Below are 19,727 nucleotides of genomic sequence, written 5' to 3'. Positions count from 1 at the left end.
TTACTCTTTAACACCTGGCCCATGGTAGACACCGCAGACCCATAATGCACCACTTTTTCCCTGCACCAGTTACACGGGCACTTGATGCACTTTTTGTTTCAGTGCCTTTATGACTAAGGCCAAAGAATCTGATTGGCTGCTATAAGAACCAGAACAGTTCTTCCTTCAGAAACATCTATGCATGAGACTCTTTGTAATTCAGCCATTTTATAACTTAAAATGAAATTGATAGGAAATTGAACCCAAAACCTGAGCATAATGCACTCTGCATCCTAGTCACCTTACCAACACAATGGTTTCCCCCAGGCCATGACCTGCACATGAATTGCAATGAGATCAACACCACAAGCATCCAGTCCAGCCTATTTTATTAAGAAATAATTACAAATGTCATAAAATGTAAAAATTTAAATTTTGCTCTTGGGCTCTGGATCACGACTGAGATCTGTTAGCAGTGGATTGACGTGTTTATATTTTGGCTGGAGGTTTATAAAGAACTTTGGAACACCATCAATCTGAATTAATCGATGAAGACAGCCCCCTTCCTGGACAAGAGCCCTGATGGTTTTATTTGAGGAATACGTTTTAGGTCCTGTGAGGTCCGGATCCTCGGGGTACAGGTCATCACCTGCCCAGCAAAAAGAGAAAAACAGGGACAATAAACTTCCATTATTAATAAACTCCAGGCAGGTATGACACGCACATCTATGTTCATTAACATATCATTAACCTCTTAAAGTGGAGTTCCACCCACATTTTTCACTCCTCACCATGCAGCACTAATGTGCATCCTTAACCACTTCAATACCAGGCCTATTCTGACACTTCTCTCCTACGTGTAAAAATCATCATTTTTTTGCTAGAAAATTACTCAGAACCCCCAAACATTACATATGTTTTTTTTTTTATATAGCAGACACCCTAGGGAATAAAATGGTGGTCATTGCAACTTTTTATCTTGCACGGTAATTAAAAAATAAGAAAACAGTTAGGTTGTTATGCCTTACCTACTGTTTTACTGTTTTATGTTATGCGAGCCCGGGAATGGCCAAAGGGCTTTGTTTTGTAAATTTTTATTTTGAAAATAATAAAAAGAATTTATTTAAAAATAAATAAATAAGAAAACAGTAAAGTTAGCCCAATTTTTTTTGTATAATGTGAAAGATGTTACGTAACTTTTTTTATTTTTACACTTTTTTTTGATCACTTTTATTCCTATTACAAGAAATGTAAACATCCCTTGTAATAGGAATCTATTGTAAAAGGTCCTCTTTATGGAGAGATGCGGGGTCAATAAAACCCCACATCTCTCCTCCAGGCTGGAAAGCATGAGATTGAAAAACAAAATTCACCGATCTCATGCTGACAGCCGCGATCGCGGCTTTGTTTACTTCCAGGAACCCGAGCGTGACGTCATAATGTCGCGCCCGGGACTCATAGAGAACACTGTTGACCAACTGGTCACCAAAAATCTCTATTGTCGTCATCCTTTCCGGACTCATAGAGAGGACTGGTGACTAACTGGTCACCAGGAAATCTCTATCGTCGTCGTCCTTCCCGGACTGGCATGGGAGAGTCCAGAGAAGCACCAGATGGTGGCGGGAGGGGGAGGGGAACGTCCCCTCCCATCGCCTATAAGAACGATCAAGCAGCGGAACTGCCACTATGATCGTTATTATCATGCACAGAATCGCCGGCTGGAAAGAATATCTGAATGATGCCTGTAGCTGCAGGCATCATTCAGATATCCCCACACAAAGTCAAGCACTTCATATGATACCCTAAGGTATTGAAGTGGTTAAAATGAATTGGCAATTTTTTTTTATTTCTGTTCATTTACCTGATTATTATTTATTATTTAAGGTACTTATATAGTGCCATCAATTTACGCAGCGCTTTACATTATACATTCACACCAGTCCCTACCCTCAAGGAGCTTACAATCTAAGGTCACGAACTCACATTCATATACTAGGGACAATTTTGACAGAAGCCAATTAACCTACCTGCATGTCTTTGGAGTGTTGGAGGAAACCGGAGTACCCGGAGGAAGCCCACGCAGGCACAGGGAGAACATGCAAACTCCAGGCAGGTAGTGTCATGGTTGGGGTTCAAACCAGCGACCCTTTTTACTGCTTAGGCAAGAGTGCTACCCGCTACACCACTGTGATTTAAGCATATATCTAATTTCACTTCCTCCTTTAGTAGCGGCAGACATCATTTCTGGTTTTGCATTGGCTCCTGGGATATCTTGGTCAGCTTGGCATAGAACTTGGTCACTTGGCCATGCCAAGCTGACCAAGATTGCACCACACTGCACATGCGTGAGATCGGTATCCATGGAGGAGGACACTGTGGTTTCAGATGCCCACACTGGAGACGGCCACGCTGTGCAGGAACTTCACAAAGTAAGAAAACGATGCTGCACACATAAAAAACTGGGCATAGTTTACAGCATACCTTTGTTACATTGCAGAGGAATGAGTATTCTAGGGGTTTTTTTTATCTTAAAAGTCATATTTTGGCTGGGACTCCACTTTAATGACAGAGGGAAAAACAAATCTTGAAGTATGACTAAAGGCAAACCTTTTTTTTATAGTTTTGCATAGAGTGGAGAGGGATCAGAACACCTGTCAGTTTTTATTGCTGTCTGTGCCCCCCATTAGGGAGATTCCCCCCTCTCTATTTGTCCTGTTAACCATTATCATCGAAAGTAAAAGAAAATCCCAAATTTTGAGTTGTCCCCAGAAAAGTAATAGAGGGTAAATCTTCCGGTGGGGACACTAGTTCTCGTGACCTGGGGGTCCCCAAGAGTTTTCCTTTATTTGCAGGGATTTCATCCCACTTGCTGTTTTAGCTTGGTTTTTGCTGTTTAGGACAGGAAGTGAAGATAAATCTCCCCATTGGGACGCAGAGGTCAAAATGAAAGCGGAGTTACACCAAAAGGTGGAACTTCTGCTTTAAGCACTCCTCACCCCCTTTACATGCCGTAGAGAGGAGAGGGAGAGGAGCGAGGCTTCGGGTGGCTGTGTTGCTGGATCCTGGGACAGGTGAGTGTGTGTTTATTAAAATAGATGCTGCTGACATTCAATAAACGTAAAAACTAGTGGAAATCAGCTTTAAAGGGGTTGTAAAGGTTCATTTTTTATTTTCTACATAGGTTCCTTTAAGCTAGTGCATTGTTGGTTCGCTTACCTTTTCCTTAGATTTTCCTTCTAAATGTTTTTTTTCTTTGTCTGAATTTCTCACTTCCTGTTTCTCCTCAGTAAACTTCACACCATCTTTCGAGCGGTGGTTAGTCAGCCAGAACAGCTTACTGAGGAGGAACAGGAAGTGAGAAATTCAGACAAAGAAAACAAAGAAAAAAAACATTTAGTAGGGAAACCAAAGGAAAAGATAAGTGAACCAACAATGCACTAGCTTAAAGGAACCTATTTAGAAACTAAAAAATGAACCTTTACAACCCCTTTAATTCCTACAGGGGTTATAACCCACCCTTACTCTATCCAAAATGAAAAAAAAAAGAAAGGTTTGCCTGTAGTTCTACTTTAAAGCCTAAGCACAATTTTGCAATTTTGACCTGTGTTAGTAAAACTGTACATACCTTGTTTTTTTTCAGGACAAATTTTTTATTTTTTTTATTTACCTGAATATTTCTTACTATTACCATAACCTAAATTTATCCAAAGACAGAGCTGCGCTAAAATGTGTGATTCATCCTAATATCAGTGCTACTATTAGTGCTGTATGTCACATAAAACGTATGATATATTCTCTTCAACATACTTATAGTAGGGGCAGCCCATCCATTAAGGGTGCACGGGCACCCCTCCCTCTATCCACGCCACCCCCCTATATGGTTAATGTATAGATTTATGCATAGCATGAATCTATCCACGGCCGCCATGGCCACCCCCTATTCACGCGTCCGGCCCCTTTCAGGACGCTGGGCGCAAGAATTACAGCAGTGGGTTTTTTTTTCTAAGCACTTGATTAGAGCCATAGGCTCTAATAGGCTTCAAAATAGGGTGGACTCGGAGCGCAGAGCATTGTGCTTGGAGCCCACCGAGGTGTGTTAGAAAAGCAAATAAATTTTCGCTTTTCTAATGCTGAATGGCATCTCCGCCAATCAGGAAGTGCGGGTCTGTTACCCAATTCCCGATTGGCTGAAAGGTCAGGCAAACCTATTGGATACCTAGGAGGAGGGGAGGATATGCGCAGCGGAAACCGTCGTCATCTCAGAGGAGAAGAGGACACAGGAGACACTGCCCGATATGCCTGCCGATCCCTGATGCTGTGTGGCCGCTGATCCCCGATGTGCCCGCCGATCCCTGCCGCCAATGGGGTAAGTGCCAGTGGACTGGCAGACAGCGGGGAGTTGAGGTGCCGTGGGGGGGGGAGGGGTGGTTGTTTTCTGCCCCGCCCAAACAAAAAAAACACCACCCGCTACTACATTATAGTGCAATATGCCCACGTATATCAAAGTGTCATTGTGAAAAATATATTAATCCAATAATAAATGTAAACTGTTTGTGGAATATAAAATTTAATAAAAAAGTTGTGTAATTCATATGTATACAGTCCCAATATAATAAATCATGGTGAAACACTTTCTTCCTTTTTTTTTCTCTTTTTTTTTATTATATTGGGACTGTTTAAATATAGGGGGGCAATCATATTAGTTGTGGCCTGTCAATTGTTTACAGGCTTTTGTTCGCCACTCTTCCTGGTCTGGAAAAAAACAAGGGGCTTCAGACCAGTGATCGACCTCAAGAAGCTGAACCAATTTATCCGGGTAGAGCGATTCAAGATGGAGTCTCTCCCTATCATAATCCAGATAATTCAACCAAAAGACTGGATGATTTCGGTGGACTAAAATTCAGCAGCTGGTTTAAGCTCCCTAAAGCCTCACTGCTAGCCTAAACCAGCTGCTGAATGTTACATAAGTTCTTTTTATTATTCAGATTTCAAGAAACAGTTTGAGTCTATGCCAGCTGATTCCCTACTTTCTTAAACCCTGATGAAGGGGGAATCCTGAATCCTGCTATGTATGGCATCCTGAAGTTAGCAGTTGTGAAATAAAAACACATTTTGGACTCAATTTGGCGCATCGATCTTTAGATTCAAATATCATTCCTATGTGTGGAGGAGAAAGGAAGAAGAGAAATTTTACCTGGCATTGTATGTACCATACCATCCTCAGCGTGCACTAAAACCGGCATCCACCTTTCACATCCTTCCAGGGCACGATTGTAACTGAATCTGTGGAGCTCATGAATGCTGGTGAAATTACATAATCTGCTTAGATCATAGAACTGCGGAGGAGGAATCCATGTTGTCTGAGTCCTGTACTCTTCTATGGCTTCCTGAGGAGTCCACCACTAAAACAGAAAGCAGAATACAGTCGCAGTTTACAAAAATGTATTGAGCCCGCCTATTGCCGGGGGGGTTGACAACCATGGGCGTCCGCAGAACTTTTTTCAGGGGGGGCATAATTTTAGGGTCACCCATGCGCCGCCCCTTTTCGACAATGTCATTATCACATTATCATGGTCAGAGACTGCAGACATAGTACAATCCCTAGGATAAGTAATGGATAATGGCCAGCGAAACTTACATGAGTGATCCGGCTGGACGATCGCTCACTCTGGGTTCCCTGGGGGCAACTCTGGTCAGTAGTGTAGCATATCTGTACCCTGGTAGTGGCTCAGTCTTTCTCTCTCTGGTGGTGCTGGGCAGCGTGGCTCTCTCTGGTGGTGTGGGGCAGTGTAGCTCTCTCTCTGGTGGCGCTGGGCAGCGTGGCTCTCTCTCTCTGGTTTCTGCCCAGCACACTCATCGTTCCTTTTCCTGTAGCACTCTCTCCCTAAGCTTTTTTCCAGGCTGCAGTCTCTCAATCTCTCTCTTGATCAAGCTGTAGCCTCCTCTCTTTGGAAAATGGGGCCACCAATCTTTGAGACTACATGTCCCATGATACTCTCCAGTCCTAGCCTCCTTTGATTGGCCCTCAGTTATGGCCAATGGCAAAGGAACTGAGCGGGCAGGAAGCTGGGCGAGGAACCTGGTGAGAGCCATTGTCTCTTCTCCCTGACGGGAGAAGGGGGGTGACCGGGGGAATCCTTGATAGCTTGCCTTTCGCCTGTCACAGCACCACCGAGTTCTCTACTGGACTGAGCAGGAAAAAGAGCCCGCAGTCACACTACACTGATAGAGAACCTTGATGGTGTCACCCCACTGGCGGGTTGCACACGGGTGTGGTCTGCCCACACCCTGATAGCGATGGAACTGTGTTGAATTTAAGATCTGATCCCTGATTTTAGGGGGGGCACTTGACCCCCCTTGCCCCTACCTGCGGACGCCCATGTTGACAACAATCCTAGTTGGTTATACCATACACATTACAAGGATTTTTACAACTACTACTTTCCTCCCCAGCCTGACTGTCCCTGGCCTGTCTCCTTAAGGCTGGGTACACACTGCTGCGGCAGCGAGAACCGGATGTGATTCGCACCGCACTGCAGTGCAAATCACATCCGATCTCTGTAGCGATGCGAGTTCAGCCATACAGATAGTATGGCTGAATTCGCATCGCACCCGCTCCAAACTCGCACAGGACCCTTTTTTTGGTCCACAGCAGAATCGGATCGCATGGGTGTTCACACCATGCGATCTGATTCCTGTCCGAGTTTGCAGATCGCACTGCGATATGCGAACTGATCTGGGGGTGTCATTAACATTTCACTGACACTCCCAGCAGTCCGCATAGGACAGTGTGAAGCGGGAGGCATGCGATGCGGGAAAACGCCGCAGATTCGCGGCGTTCCCGCATCGCTTCAGTGTGAACCCAGCCTAAAGTGGTTGTAAACCCGTACAAACCACTTTGACCTACAGGTAAGCCTAGATTAGGGCTTACCTGTAGGTCCAAGAAATATCTCCTAAACCTATACGGTTTAGGAGATATTTACAAAAAGACAGCCACCGCTGTCTACGGCGCATGAGTCGTAGCCAGCGGCGCGCAGGCGCACTGGGCAGGCCGCAGATCGCGGCGATATGCCGCTTGTGTTGGCTCCCGTGCGCATGTGCGGGAGTGGCGTAATCGCGGCTCTGGCGAATCACAGCGCCGGAGCAGCAAGACCCAGAAGTCACTCCGGGATACATGGCAGCGGCGAAAATGAAGACGGAGGACCGCTTCGGGGGCTTCATTCTCAGGTAAGTTATTCATAATGAGCTAGTATGCTATGCATACTAGCTCATTATGCCTTTGCCTTGCAGGTTGCATTATTTTATTTTTTTTAAGTGCCTTTACTTCCTCTTTAATTCATTTTATTTCAGTTTTTTTTTAATCATGAAGACAGACATCACGACCTGCAAAAACTAATTTCAGGGAGGTGAGCGTGGCTTAAACCGTGCTACATATAGAGCATGGCTTAAATGGGGTGTGGTTTTATAGAGTCTGAGATGACTTACATGCAGAATGTAGTAATGTTAAATAGGGAATGTACGGTGCGGATTTAATGGCGGTGGGTAGTACGTGCAGGAGAGGAGTGTGGAGTGTATGTAGGTGGGTATAATGTGCATGTGAGGAGTGTGGCGTGTACAGCGGTCAGTAGTATGTGCAGGATGGTGTCAGTAGGGCAGTGGACGGTGTCAGTAGTTCTTTATTTTTATTATTATGTTTTTACACTTTTATTTTTTCATTATTTTTTTTAAAAAAAATTTTTGTTTTTCATAGTGATTGGGGGGTGGGAGTAGTGGAGTGTGTCAGTAGTTTTTTGTTTTTATTATTTTCTCTACTATTTTTTACAATTTTGTTGTTAATTATTTTCCTTAAAGAGATGTTCCCATTATAAAAAAAATAAATTAAAGTCAGCAGCTACAAATACCACAGCTGCTGACTTTTAATAATCGGACACTTACCTGTCCCAGGGTCTAGCGATGCAGGGGATCGAAGCCCCGCTCGCCTCCCCCTCCGTTCAGCCGTCATTGGCTGTGCAATCATCTGGGACCTGTCACGTGTCCCAGATGATTGAAAAGAGGGAGGGAGCAGAGCTGAGCCCTTCCTGCGCCGAAGGGAAGTGACGTCAAGAGCCCAGGCAGACAGATCGGACACTTTTGACACTATTTTGGGACCATTCACATCTATAAAGTGATTGGTGCTATAAAAAATTCACCGATTACTGTATAAATGTGACGGACAGGGAAGGGTTTAACACTAGGGGGTGCTGCAGGGGTTAAATGTGTGTCCTAGGGAGTGAATCTCACTGTGAGGGGAGGAGACAGATCGGTGTTCCTTTGTACAAGAAACATACGATCAGTTCTCCTCTCCCCTGACAGGACGTGACAGGACATGGCTCTGTTACCGGGCAATCGTGGGTGCCCGGCGGACATCGCAGCCGCCGGGAACACGCACCGGTTCCCCAGTGATGGGGCGAGCGCACACCCCTGCGCTCTCAACAATGCCGGGAAGCAGACAACGTCATATGATGCCCACACGGAGGGAGGAACAGTTCCTGCTGCTGTCATTTTACAATAATGCAAAAAATTTAATTTTCACAGCGCTTCTGGGGAAGGGGCAGGGAGTATGTGGCAGTGATGGTGTCAGTAGGGCAGTGGATGGTGTCAGTAGTTTTTATTTTTACATATTGTTTATTTTTACAATTTAATGATTTTTTTTTTTTGCGTTTATGCGACGCTTTTCGTCCGCTAGCGGGGCGCTTTTAACCCCTAAGAACGGGTTAAAAGCGCCTGTGTTGTGGTGCTTCCGACATGCTTTTCAGGTGCTTCAGAAATGCTGCCCATTCATTGCAATGGGCAGGGGCAGTGCAGGAGCGCTGTATACCCCGCTCCTACACTGCCCCAAAGATGCTGCTTGCAGGCCTTTTTTTTCTGACCCGCAAGTGCACGGCCCCAGTGTGAAAGCACTCGGGCTTTCGCACTGGAGGGACATGGGAGGCAGTTTTTAGGTGCTTTACAGGTGCTATTCTATCTATAAAACATCTGAAAACTGCCTCAGCGTGAAAGTAGCCTAAGTTCCTCGAGGGCGGGGACTGATGTGAACGTACAGGAGGCGAAACACTGCATAAAGTGTAAACATGATATAAATACCTGTAATACATAAATAAACAGTTCTGGACAGGTCCATTTTAACCCATAACACTCTGGAACTCACGTTAAAGGAAGACATTTCCTTTTGATCATCTGTGGTGACTGGCTTCTTCTGCAAACAGGCAATGTAGAAGGCGGTGTCGAAGCGTCTGGCCCGAGTACTCGTGGAAAACACAGGTGTCAGCCAGTTTCCCCACTCGTGCAGCGCCCAGATATTCGGAACACAACGCAGTTCCTTGCACATCTCAATAAACTGCAGCGGATTGTTCTGGACCTCCTCCCTCCACTTAGCCATTTCCTCTCCATCTTGTCCATAAGCATCTGTGAGGTCTTGGTTAGCGTCAACTTCGGCACTGTCGGGAACCACCAGAAGTATTCCAGATTCCTCGAAGGTCTCTCTGATGGCACAGATCCTGAAGGCGACCTCCCCCGGGATCACCGACCCGAATTTCATCCTGTCCGTAACAAACATAGGAGACCTGGTGCCGGAGGGCTGCCTGACCACACCCAGGCCGAAGTTTGGTTTGTTGGCGTGTCTCTGGAAGACTTGGATCCAGTCGTTGGAGAAGTCGGAGACATCGACCACCCCGCCAGGGAACACAAAGGCATTGGGCATGAAGCTGCTCTTCTGGCTGCGCTTCAGTAATAACACCTCGTAATCAAACCTACTTTTTCTACGGTCGTTCCATGACATCTGAGACGCCATTTTGGGAATGACGTTTCCATGTTGCATACCGGCAGCTAAAATCAGGGTGGCGGCTTCCCTCCAGTGTTGTAGCGTGTTGTTCATTTTCAAATCTTCAATGTTTTTTTTCCTTCTAAAAAAAAGGAAAAAATATTAATGGATCCAATATCAAAGCAGAGGATTCAGGAAGGGTCTCGTCACCATGTTGCTTATTCAGTAGATCCAGCTATGATATAAAAGAATACTGCTAAAAAACAAGACAAAAATAAATATAAAAAAAATTGTATAAAAATATAATTTTTGATATTATTTTAGAAGATAAGTGTTTGTAAATTACAAGCATCATGCACAAAACAGGCTAAAATTTGTAGCAATGACTAGAAATATAATTCAAAGTAGCCCTAGCATATGATATATGTTTTCTTGCATGCTGAGGAATGTGTCAGTGTAACATTTCCATGTATTTATTACCTTTCACAGAGACCACAGTACTCCCCCTGACAATGTCTTCATCTGCTTTCCTCTCCAGAAAGATGGCGCCATCTTTGATCAGGCATCATTCAGGGTCACCATCTCCTTCCCGGACGGAGATGCCGAAATGACACATAAATCCTGACACCTTTACAGTTCTTTCTTGTGTTTATAAATGTCTGGTAGGCACAGATCAGCCCCTGCTGCAGCTTCTCACCTTGTGACTTACGACAAATAATGCTGCATTCTGATTTCTAGGGGAGGAGAGACGGAGGAAATGCTTCCTCCTGCCTGCAGCAGACAGATGACACCATCTCAGGCTAGAAAAGTCACTGGACTGGAGCGTAAAGTGGTTGCAAACCCTTTACAACCACTGTTTGCTACAGGTAAGCCTATACTTAGGCTTACCTGTAGCTACCCTGGATATCTCCTAAATCTACATGGTTTAGGGGATATCCCTGTTTTTGCATGTGCCGACGTCATCGGCACATGTGCACTGAAGCAAACTGAAGCAATGCCATTGCTTCAGTTAGCATGTGCCCTTACCGGCAGCTCCCGCGCGCATGCAGCGCCGGAGCCCACGATACCCGGAAGTAACTCCGGGAGCGATGTCGGCCGCCGCATCTGTGAATGAGGACCACTGCGGGGGCTTCGATCTCAAGTAAACAATTCATAAAGAGCTAGTATGCTATGCATACTAGCTCATTATGCCTTTGTCTTGCAGGATTTTTTTGTTTTGTTTTTTGTTTGTTTTTTTAGGGTTTACAACCACTTTAAAGATGGCTTTTTGGACAGGTGGAGCTTTTCTGAAAAAATAATACAGTTGTTTTATAATGTGACATGTCAGGAGCAGTCTCGGACCGCTCATTAATGAATGCGTTTGTAAAGGTCAGTGGCGCCCCCTAATCCATGCACCTAGCCCCTAATATTCATGGAGGATGCCAGACACACGGATTTCAATGGGGGTTTTATTTTATTTATTTTTTTAAGCACGAGTATTTATTTTTATTTTTTCAAATATTCATAGTATAAACAAGCAGGTAAACACAGCGTTGCTTACATAAATCAGTCAGTGTACACATCAAGTATTTATTTTTTTAAGCACATGATTAGAGCCTGAGGCTCTAATTGGCTTAAAGGGTTTGTAAAAGTAATTATTTTTTTTTTTAAACTAACAAACATGTTATACTTACCTCCACTGTGCAGCTCGTTTTGCACAGAGTGGCCCCAAACCTGCTCTTCTGGGGTCCCTCGGCAACTGTCTTGGCTCCCCCCCCGCAAGGACTGCTCACCTTCATCCGAGCTCCCTCGCATGGTGAGGAGTGCTTGCGGGCGTGCTCCTGTGATAAAGCCAGCGGCCATAGCTGCTCACTGTATCACTCGGCCCCACCCCCTGGCGCGCCACGTCATTGGATGTGATTGACAGCAGCGCGAGCCAATGGCTGCGCTGCTTTCAATCCATCCACTGTAACCAATCAACGGCCAGGCTGAGTAGCGAAGAGGATGTTGGGGGCAAGCACAGGACTTTCGAAGGGTCAGGTAAGTAAAAGGGGGGGGCTGGGTGGGATTTTTTTTTACCTTAATGCATTAAGGTGAAAAAACTTTTACCTTTACAACCCCTTTAAAAAAAGGGTGGGCTCAAGGCACAGAGCACTGCGCCCTGAGCCCCCCAGTTGTGTGCCATTAGTGAATTAATATTCGCTAATGCCTTCCTGCTTCTCCTCCAGGCCAATCAGGAAGTGGGTCCTGAGACCTGTTTCCTGTTCGGCCGTGGCAACGGCCCCATCAGCAACAGCCTCTTCCTGGAGCCCTACCCCAGATTCAGCTCACCATCGGTCTCCTCTCCAAAACTTTACCGCAACATAAGGTAAGGCCATGGATCGCGCACTGGGGTGGCGGGGGGGGGGGGGGGGCTAGTTGATTGCCGCATACCTGAAAGATCATTCACTGGGGGGGGGGGGGTGTAGTGCACGTGCTGCCCCCCTCTCCCCCCAAAAAATTGAGCGCCAGCCGCCACTGGTCAGGAATTTATTCATGAAGACTTGGACTCAAAAACAAGGATTATTATTTATGTTTTTAAATGGTGCTTTATCAAAGAGTTTAAATAGAAGTGATTATTTTTTCCCCTTAGTTGCCCATCTTCACCACCCCCACACAGGTAAAGGGCTACTTTATCCACTTGCCACCAAGTCATGCATCTGGTACATCATCGGTCTTCAAGTGGTTGAAAGGTTAGCTCCCTTGTAATAGCAATCAGAGCGGCTAACTAGCTGCTCGATTGCTATTACAAGCAGCAGGAGGGCATGTCCCGAGCCCAAGCAAGCTTTTGTGGCTTGCTCAGTCTCTCCTGTCCCACTGGGAGACCTGAGCTACCAGCTGGCATGTCAGACACCCAAACAAAGCTGGGATCAGCTTTGATTGGGTCTCCACTATGGTAACCCAGAAGTGATGGCATGACATCGATAACGCAAACAGCGATCATCCCACGCATGTGTCTGAGGTATCACCGCGAACGTCAGATCATGGGCAGGTATTCTAGCACCAGACCTCCTGTGTAAATCTAAAGTGGTATCCTGTAAAGGCTTTTAAAGCGTCGCCTATGGATGGTAAAATGTACGTGGTTTGTCACCGTTGCATGGGGGTGTGTAATTTTAAAGCAAACTGATGTGCCAGCTGGTAGCATGACATGTTTAGTATCTTTTTACTCGGTGTAACATCATCTCTTATATTTTACAAAAAAAAAATTGGGTTATGTATTGTGTTTTTTTGCATTAAAATGAAAAAAAGTGTATTTTTTCCCCACAAAATTGCATTTGAAAAACCGCTGCGCAAATACATGACATAAAAAAACTGCAAAATCCACCAATTTATTCTCTAGGGCCAAACATACTGTTTGGGGTTATAAGTAATTTTCTATCAAAAAAGTGCCAGAAAAGGCCTGGTCTTCAAGTGGTTATAGCATTTTAGCTTCTGTAAGAGCCTTTTGTCCAGAAAACACCAAATTCTGAGAGTATTAGGTAGGGTATTAGAGATTCCTTACCTGTATGCTGTATATGTGTCTATGAAGTCAGCGTAAAGCACAATGCCCCAGGTCCACAGTCCAAGGTTCAGCACTGGATAATCTCTATGATAATATAGGTAGCTGCTAATATTCTCATGTTTCCAGAGACGGCCTCGGGTCATTTCAATTCTAAAATAATTTTTTTGTCCTCTTACAAATAATGTGATTGTAAAGGTCAGTGGCGCCCCCCTAATCCATGTGCCCAGCCCCTAATCTTCATGCAGGGCGCCAGACGCATGGATTTCAATATGTTTTTTTTTTAAACACATGATTAGAGCCGGAGGCTTCAAAAAAAGCGTGGGCTCCGGACACAGAGCACTGCACCCTGGGCCCACCCTGTTGTTTGACATTAGCAAATTAATATTTGCTACTGTCTACCTGTTTATTCTTCCGGCCAATCAGGAAGCAGGTCCTGAGACCTCATTGGCCGGGAGTTCTAAGACCCCGTTGGCCGGGTGGGAGAATGAGCCGGCCACCGTGGAGTGACGGATGTGGCTATGGAGTGCGATGTCAGGCTTGAGTGACGGGGGAGGGTTAGGGTGGGGTGGTGGGCTGAAGCGACGGGGGGATGTTTGTGGTCAGGTCTGTCTGCCGCCCCCCAAACTGGAGCACTAGCCGCCACTGGTAAAAGTTCTTTTTTTTAAATAACAAACATGTTATAGTTACTCTCGCCCTCTCTCTTCTCACTGGATTCCGTAAGAGTGGCAGGAGCCATTGTCAATCAGTGAAGCGGAAGCCGAGGGCGGGGATAAGTTGCACTGTGTGCGTCAATAGACACACACAGTGCAGCTTGGGATCAAGCCCACACGAGTGCCCTCATAGTAAGCAGCTTGCTATGGGGGGCAGAAGGAAGGCAGGAGGAGCGGGGCTGCTCTGTGTAAAACCATTACACAGAGCTAGAAGTACTGTCTGCAGGAGCCTGTGAATTGCACTCATCATAGTTGCAATGATGGGGCTCAGACATTCCTGAGAAATAGTTAAAGGGGTGTTCCGGCCAATAAAATTTTTTTTTTTTTAAAAGTCAGCAGCCACAAACACTGTAGCTGCTGACTTTTAATAACGACACTTACCTGTCCAGCGATCCCGCGATGTCGGCCGCCCCGAGGCCGATCCGTCCATCGGATCGGCTGCCCGCGCCTCCATCTTAACGAAGGGAAACAGGCAGTGAAGCCTTGCAGCTTCACAGCCCGTTTCCTGCTGCGCATGTGCGAGTCATGCGGCACTTTGTGAATGGCCTCGTTGTTTTCTGGGACACACACACATGTCCCAGAAGGCAACGGGGGCCGCTCACCAAAGAGGAGGAAGCGCCGCGGAATAGAAAGAGGCAGATTAGGAAGACTGCCAAGCAACAGCGGCTTCAAGTAAGTGAAAAAAAATATTATTATTATTATATATAATGAAGCTTTGCCTCATTTAGTAATCTCTGGAGCAACTGCACTTGCAGAGTACACAGTCTATTTGCCTTTAGTACATCCGCTCGTGTGTGTCCATTGTACACATAGGCTTTTACAGGGGTTTTAGAAGAGAAGCATTTACAAGGTTGAAAAACAAAACCACAGTTACATAAATTCTTAGTAATACCAGTACATTCAGGAGAGGAGCGTTTGTGCAGAAAACGTGTGCGAACACACATAACAGCGCATAAGTGCACGCTAAAACTAGACAACCTAATATTCTGGCCAATAGAAAACATTAACCACTTGCCTACCGGGCACTTACACCCCCCTCCCCCCCCCCCTCCCCTGCCCAGACCAATTTTAAGCTTTCAAGCCCTGCCACACTTTGAATGACAATTGCGCGGTCGTGCTACACTGTACCCAAACAAATATTTTATGATTTTCTTCACACAAATACAGCTTTCTTTTGGTGCTATTTAAAAAAAACTACTGGGTTTTTTCTTTTTTACAAAAATTTTTGAAAAAGAAATGTTTTTTTACTTTTCTCTGTCAGTAAATTTTGTAACTAAATAATTTTTCGCCTTCACTGATGTGCGCTGATGAGGCGGCACTGATAGGCTGAACTGGTGGGCATTGATGAGGTGGCACTTATGGGCAGTGATTTAGTTGCACTGATGAGGAGGCACTAATATGCCACGCTTATGGACACTGATAGGTGGCACTGGTATGTGGCACTGATGAGCAATGATAGGTGGCACTGGTGGGCACTGATAGGCGGCAGGGATAGGCGGTACTGATGAGCACTGACGGGTGGTTCTGATGGGCACTGATCAACAGCAGTGACGGGCATTGATTGCACGTACTGACTGGCACCACTAATGGGCACTGATTTGTGGCACTTGTGGGCACTGATTACTGATTGGTGACACTGTATTTCTTTATTGTAATCAGGGCACTGATGATCAGCGCCCTGATTACATTCCTATATGTCCCCCTGAGTGGAGATGCCGCTGATCGGCTCTCCTCGCCACACATTCTATCAGTCTGAGGAAGAGCTGCACAATTAATCATCAAGAATCGTTATCGAGATCTTGACTAAAGTGTTTCACAATTCTTTCTATGCAAAGAATTCTCTCTGCTCTTCTGAAGCCTCAGCCCTCAAAAAAAAAAAAAGATGAGAAAAACTGGGCAGTCTGCCAAGAATCAAAACATCTTTTATCAGTTGAACTTAAGTATAAACATTGTAACAATTTCTCAATGGAATAGACTTGTAAGTGAAAAAAGTTTAACCACTTAAAGCGGGAGTAAACCCGCAAATTATTATTATTTTTTTAACACCTGCAAAGCAAAAGGCATAATGAGCTAGTATGCACCACATACTAGCTCATTATGAAATACTTACCTTAGAACGAGGCCCCGACATCTGGCCCAATCCACGCCGAGGGAGCTGACATGCTCCCTCGGCGTTTCTTCCGGGTATCGCGGCTCCGGCGCTGTGAGTGGCCGGAGCCGTGATATCGTCACTCCTGCGCATGCGCGCGGGAGATTTCATTCCGGCCGGTCGGCCACTGCCGGATTTTCAGGCCGAGAATCCCCTTGTGCGCATGCGCCACTGCAGTCAGCGGCGCATACCGAGGGGAATATCTCCTAAACCGTACAGGATTAGGAGATATTTTTTTTATCTACAGGTAAGCCTTATTATAGGCTTTCCTGTAGGTAAAAGTTAAAAAATTGAGTATACAACCACTTTAAACACTAAACCTTTTTCTGACATTTGTTGGTTTCAAGTTAAAATATATATATATATATATATATATATATATATATTTTTTTTTTTTTTTGTTAGAAAGTCACTTAGAACCCCCAAACATTATATATATTTTTTTAGTAGACACTCTAGAGAATAAAATGGTGGTTATTGCAATATTTTATATCACACTGTATTTGTGTAGTGATCTTTCAAATGCATTTTTTTTTTAAATTACCTTAATGAATTAAAAACAAAAAAAAAAACACAACCAGTAAAGTTATCCCATTTTTTTTTTCTGTATAATGTGAAAGATTTTACGTTGCGAGAATCGTGATTTTGGCCAGAATCGTTCAGCTTTAGTCTGAGGTGAGGAGCGCTGATTACCGGCACTTCCTTGCTTACAGGTGATCGGCTGTGATTGGACACAGCCGATCACATGGTTAAAGAGCCATGGACGCGGCTCTTTACAGAGATCGGGGTTGCGCCGTGTCCTAGCAATCTGCAAGAGCGGCGGTTCTGGGACGCCGTCATATGACGTCGTCCCAGAAGGAGAGCCGCACCGTCGCACCGTCAAATGCAAGCTGCTTGCTCTGAGGGAATTTAACAGGTGGGAGGGGCCAGGAGCACCGAAGAGGGACCTGAGAAGAGGAGGATCGGGGCTGCTCTTTCCAAAACCATTACATCTAACATGTTAATTATTTTTAAAGAAAAAAAAAGTCTTTAGTATCACTTAAACCACTTCAGCTCCGGAAGGTTTTACCCCTTCATGACCGAGCCGTTTTTTGTTATTTAGCACTGAGCGACTTTAACTGGTAATTGCACGCCCATGCAAAGCTGTACCCAAATATAATTTTTTTTTCACACAAATGGAGCTTTCTTTTGGCGGTATTTGATCACCACTGGGTGTCAGGGTACTATTCGGAACAAACATGAGCATGTGCTGTAAAGGCAACAGAAGAATTAAAAAGTAAATGCGAGGAAGAAAATCCTGGCATAGTTGCCAGTACGTTACATAGTTCTGCTTGTTTGCACAGAAACGAACAGGCTCTTGAGTGAGAACGTTCACACCCCGGCTCTGTTCTTGACCACGCATCTGCCTACTCACTGGCTTGCCTTCCTGTGTAAGACTTCGGTTCCCATCCTGACTATGCCTCTTCAGTAAGGTCCTGCCAGCCTGATCCTGCATCTTCCTCGGGTACCACCTTGCATGTGGTCGCTGTCCTGGTTCCGCTACATCCCCAGGTCGAAAATGTAAATAAAATTAAAAACTAGTTTCAACATTTTGCAAACAGGTAATTTTTTGCCACTGATGTGCGCTGATGTGGCAGAACTGATGGGCACTGATAGGCCACTCTGATAGGTGACACTAATGAGGAGGCACTGGTTGGGAGCATTGATGAGGAGGCACTGATGGGCACTGATAGGTGGTAGTGTTCGGCGGTTCTGATTGGTGACACTGAGAAGGCACAGATTGGCGGCACTGATGAGGAGGCACCAATGGGCACTGGTAGGCAGATCTGATAGGTGACACTTATGAGGAGGCACTGATGAGCACTGATTGACAACACTGATGAGGCTGCAATGCTGAGCACTGATAGGCGGTACTGATGGGCCCTGTTAGGCGACTCTGATAGGTGACACTAATTTGGAGGCACTAAGAGGCACTGATTAGCAGCACTGGTGGGCACTAATAGGGTGGGCACTGGTAGGTAGCTCTGATAGGTTACACTGATGAGGAGGCACTGATTGGCACTCATAGGTTGCACTGATGGGCACTGATAGGCAGTACTGATGGGCACTGGTAGGCGGCTCTGATAGGTGACACTAATGAGGAAGCACTGATGGGCACTGGTAGGCGGTTCTGATAGATAACACTGATGTGGAGGCACTGATAAGCGGTACTGATGGGCACTAGTAGGCAGCTCTGATAGGTGACGCTGATGAGGAGGCACTGATTGGCTGCACTGGTGGGCACTGATTGGCTGCACTGGTGGGCACTGATAGGCATTGGTAGGCGGCTCTGATAGGTGACACTGATGAGGAAGCAATGATTGGCAGTGCTGATGAGGAGGCACAGAAGAGGCTGAACTGATGGGCACTGATAGGCGGTACTGATGGGCACTGATAGGTGACACAGATGAGGAGGCACTTATGGGAACTGATAGGCTGCACTGATAGGTGGTACTGATGGGACACTGGTAGGAGGCTCTGATAGGTGACACTGATGAGGAGGCACTGGTGGGCACTGATTGGCAGTACTGATGGGCACTGGTGGGTGGCTCTAATAGGTGACACTGATGAGGAGGCACTGATTGGCAGCACTGATGAGGCACTTATGATGCTGCACTGATGGGCACTGATAGGTGGCTCTGATAGGTGACACTGATGAGGAGGCACTTATGAGGCTGCACTGATAGGTGACACTGATTGGAACAACTGGTGGGCACTGTTGAGAGTGCCCTGGACTTTGGATGATTGGAGCCGCTGATTGGCTCATTACCTCAATCTGAGATCAGCAGTGTCCGGAGGGCCGCAGCTGGCACGTGACGGGCACGATCACAGGAGGACTTCATATTACACCCTCCCAGAACTGGCCGGCCACGCTGTAGCTGTCATTGGGCTGTAGCGCGGTCAGCGAGCGGTTAAGCACCTTTTCTCCTGTCAAAAGTAAAAAAGCGCTTTGAGTCGCTGAGCAAACACGCAGTGTGCATGTGGCCTGAGCATCTCATATCAAAAAAATGGCTTTAATGTCACTTTAAGACAAATATTTGGTTTGTAATGTAAGCCCAGCTATGATTGGTTCTCTTTTATTCTAATATGATAACACACACTGCTCTGCACAGCTCTTCTAATGTCACACACACTCTGCACACCCTACATGCCACCTTCTACACACTCTAAGGAAAGTCACTGCTGTGACATTATAGCAGCCTTACCCCAGCCTGTGTCCTTCCTGCTTCAGGGGGAAGCCATTACTGTAGTCAGCCCAAAGACTGCAACTCCCAGAATGCCGCGCGAGGGAGAGCCCAGCCCAGCTGCTGGTTACAGTAACACCTGTCTCCATGGCAACAGAGGAACGCAACTGATACATTATATCCGCAGCAGAGAACGAGAGTGGGCAACAGCGCCACCGTGTGGCTGAGCCGAGTAACGTAATGCACTAGGTTATTTCTTACCCACTTTGAAGACTAGGCTTTTTTGTGCACATGTGAAAATCTGTTTTATTTTTGCTAGAAAATTTGTTAGAACCCCCAAAGATTA

At 45.7% G+C, this 19,727-nt stretch overlaps 1 protein-coding gene across 4 annotated transcripts; it reads right to left on the bottom strand.

Annotated features, from left to right (window-relative positions):
- Positions 1-351: 351 nt before the first annotated feature.
- NUDT19 (nudix hydrolase 19) lies at positions 352-19,497 on the bottom strand. 4 transcript variants are annotated; one of them, XM_077452554.1, is made up of 4 exons: positions 19,403-19,497; positions 9,167-9,920; positions 5,174-5,381; positions 352-628 (listed from the first exon to the last, which is right to left on the bottom strand). In XM_077452554.1, the coding sequence occupies exons 2-4, from the start codon at positions 9,890-9,892 to the stop codon at positions 408-410; spliced, it is 1,155 nt and encodes a 384-aa protein (XP_077308680.1). In that variant the 5' UTR covers positions 9,893-9,920; positions 19,403-19,497; the 3' UTR covers positions 352-407. The 4 variants fall into 4 exon arrangements, with proteins under 4 accessions (XP_077308680.1, XP_077308671.1, XP_077308690.1 ...); XM_077452545.1 differs by having other exon boundaries at positions 9,167-10,034; positions 19,403-19,492; XM_077452564.1 differs by having other exon boundaries at positions 9,167-10,031; positions 19,403-19,448.
- Positions 19,498-19,727: the final 230 nt, after the last annotated feature.

This window comes from Lithobates pipiens, unplaced genomic scaffold (assembly GCF_037356315.1).
Source record: "Lithobates pipiens isolate NorthernLeopardFrog02 unplaced genomic scaffold, aLitPip1_a1.2 Scaffold_10, whole genome shotgun sequence".
Lineage (NCBI taxonomy): Eukaryota > Metazoa > Chordata > Amphibia > Anura > Ranidae > Lithobates > Lithobates pipiens.
The sequence above is the reverse complement of the archived record's forward strand: the minus strand, read 5'-3'. Positions and strand labels throughout refer to the sequence as shown.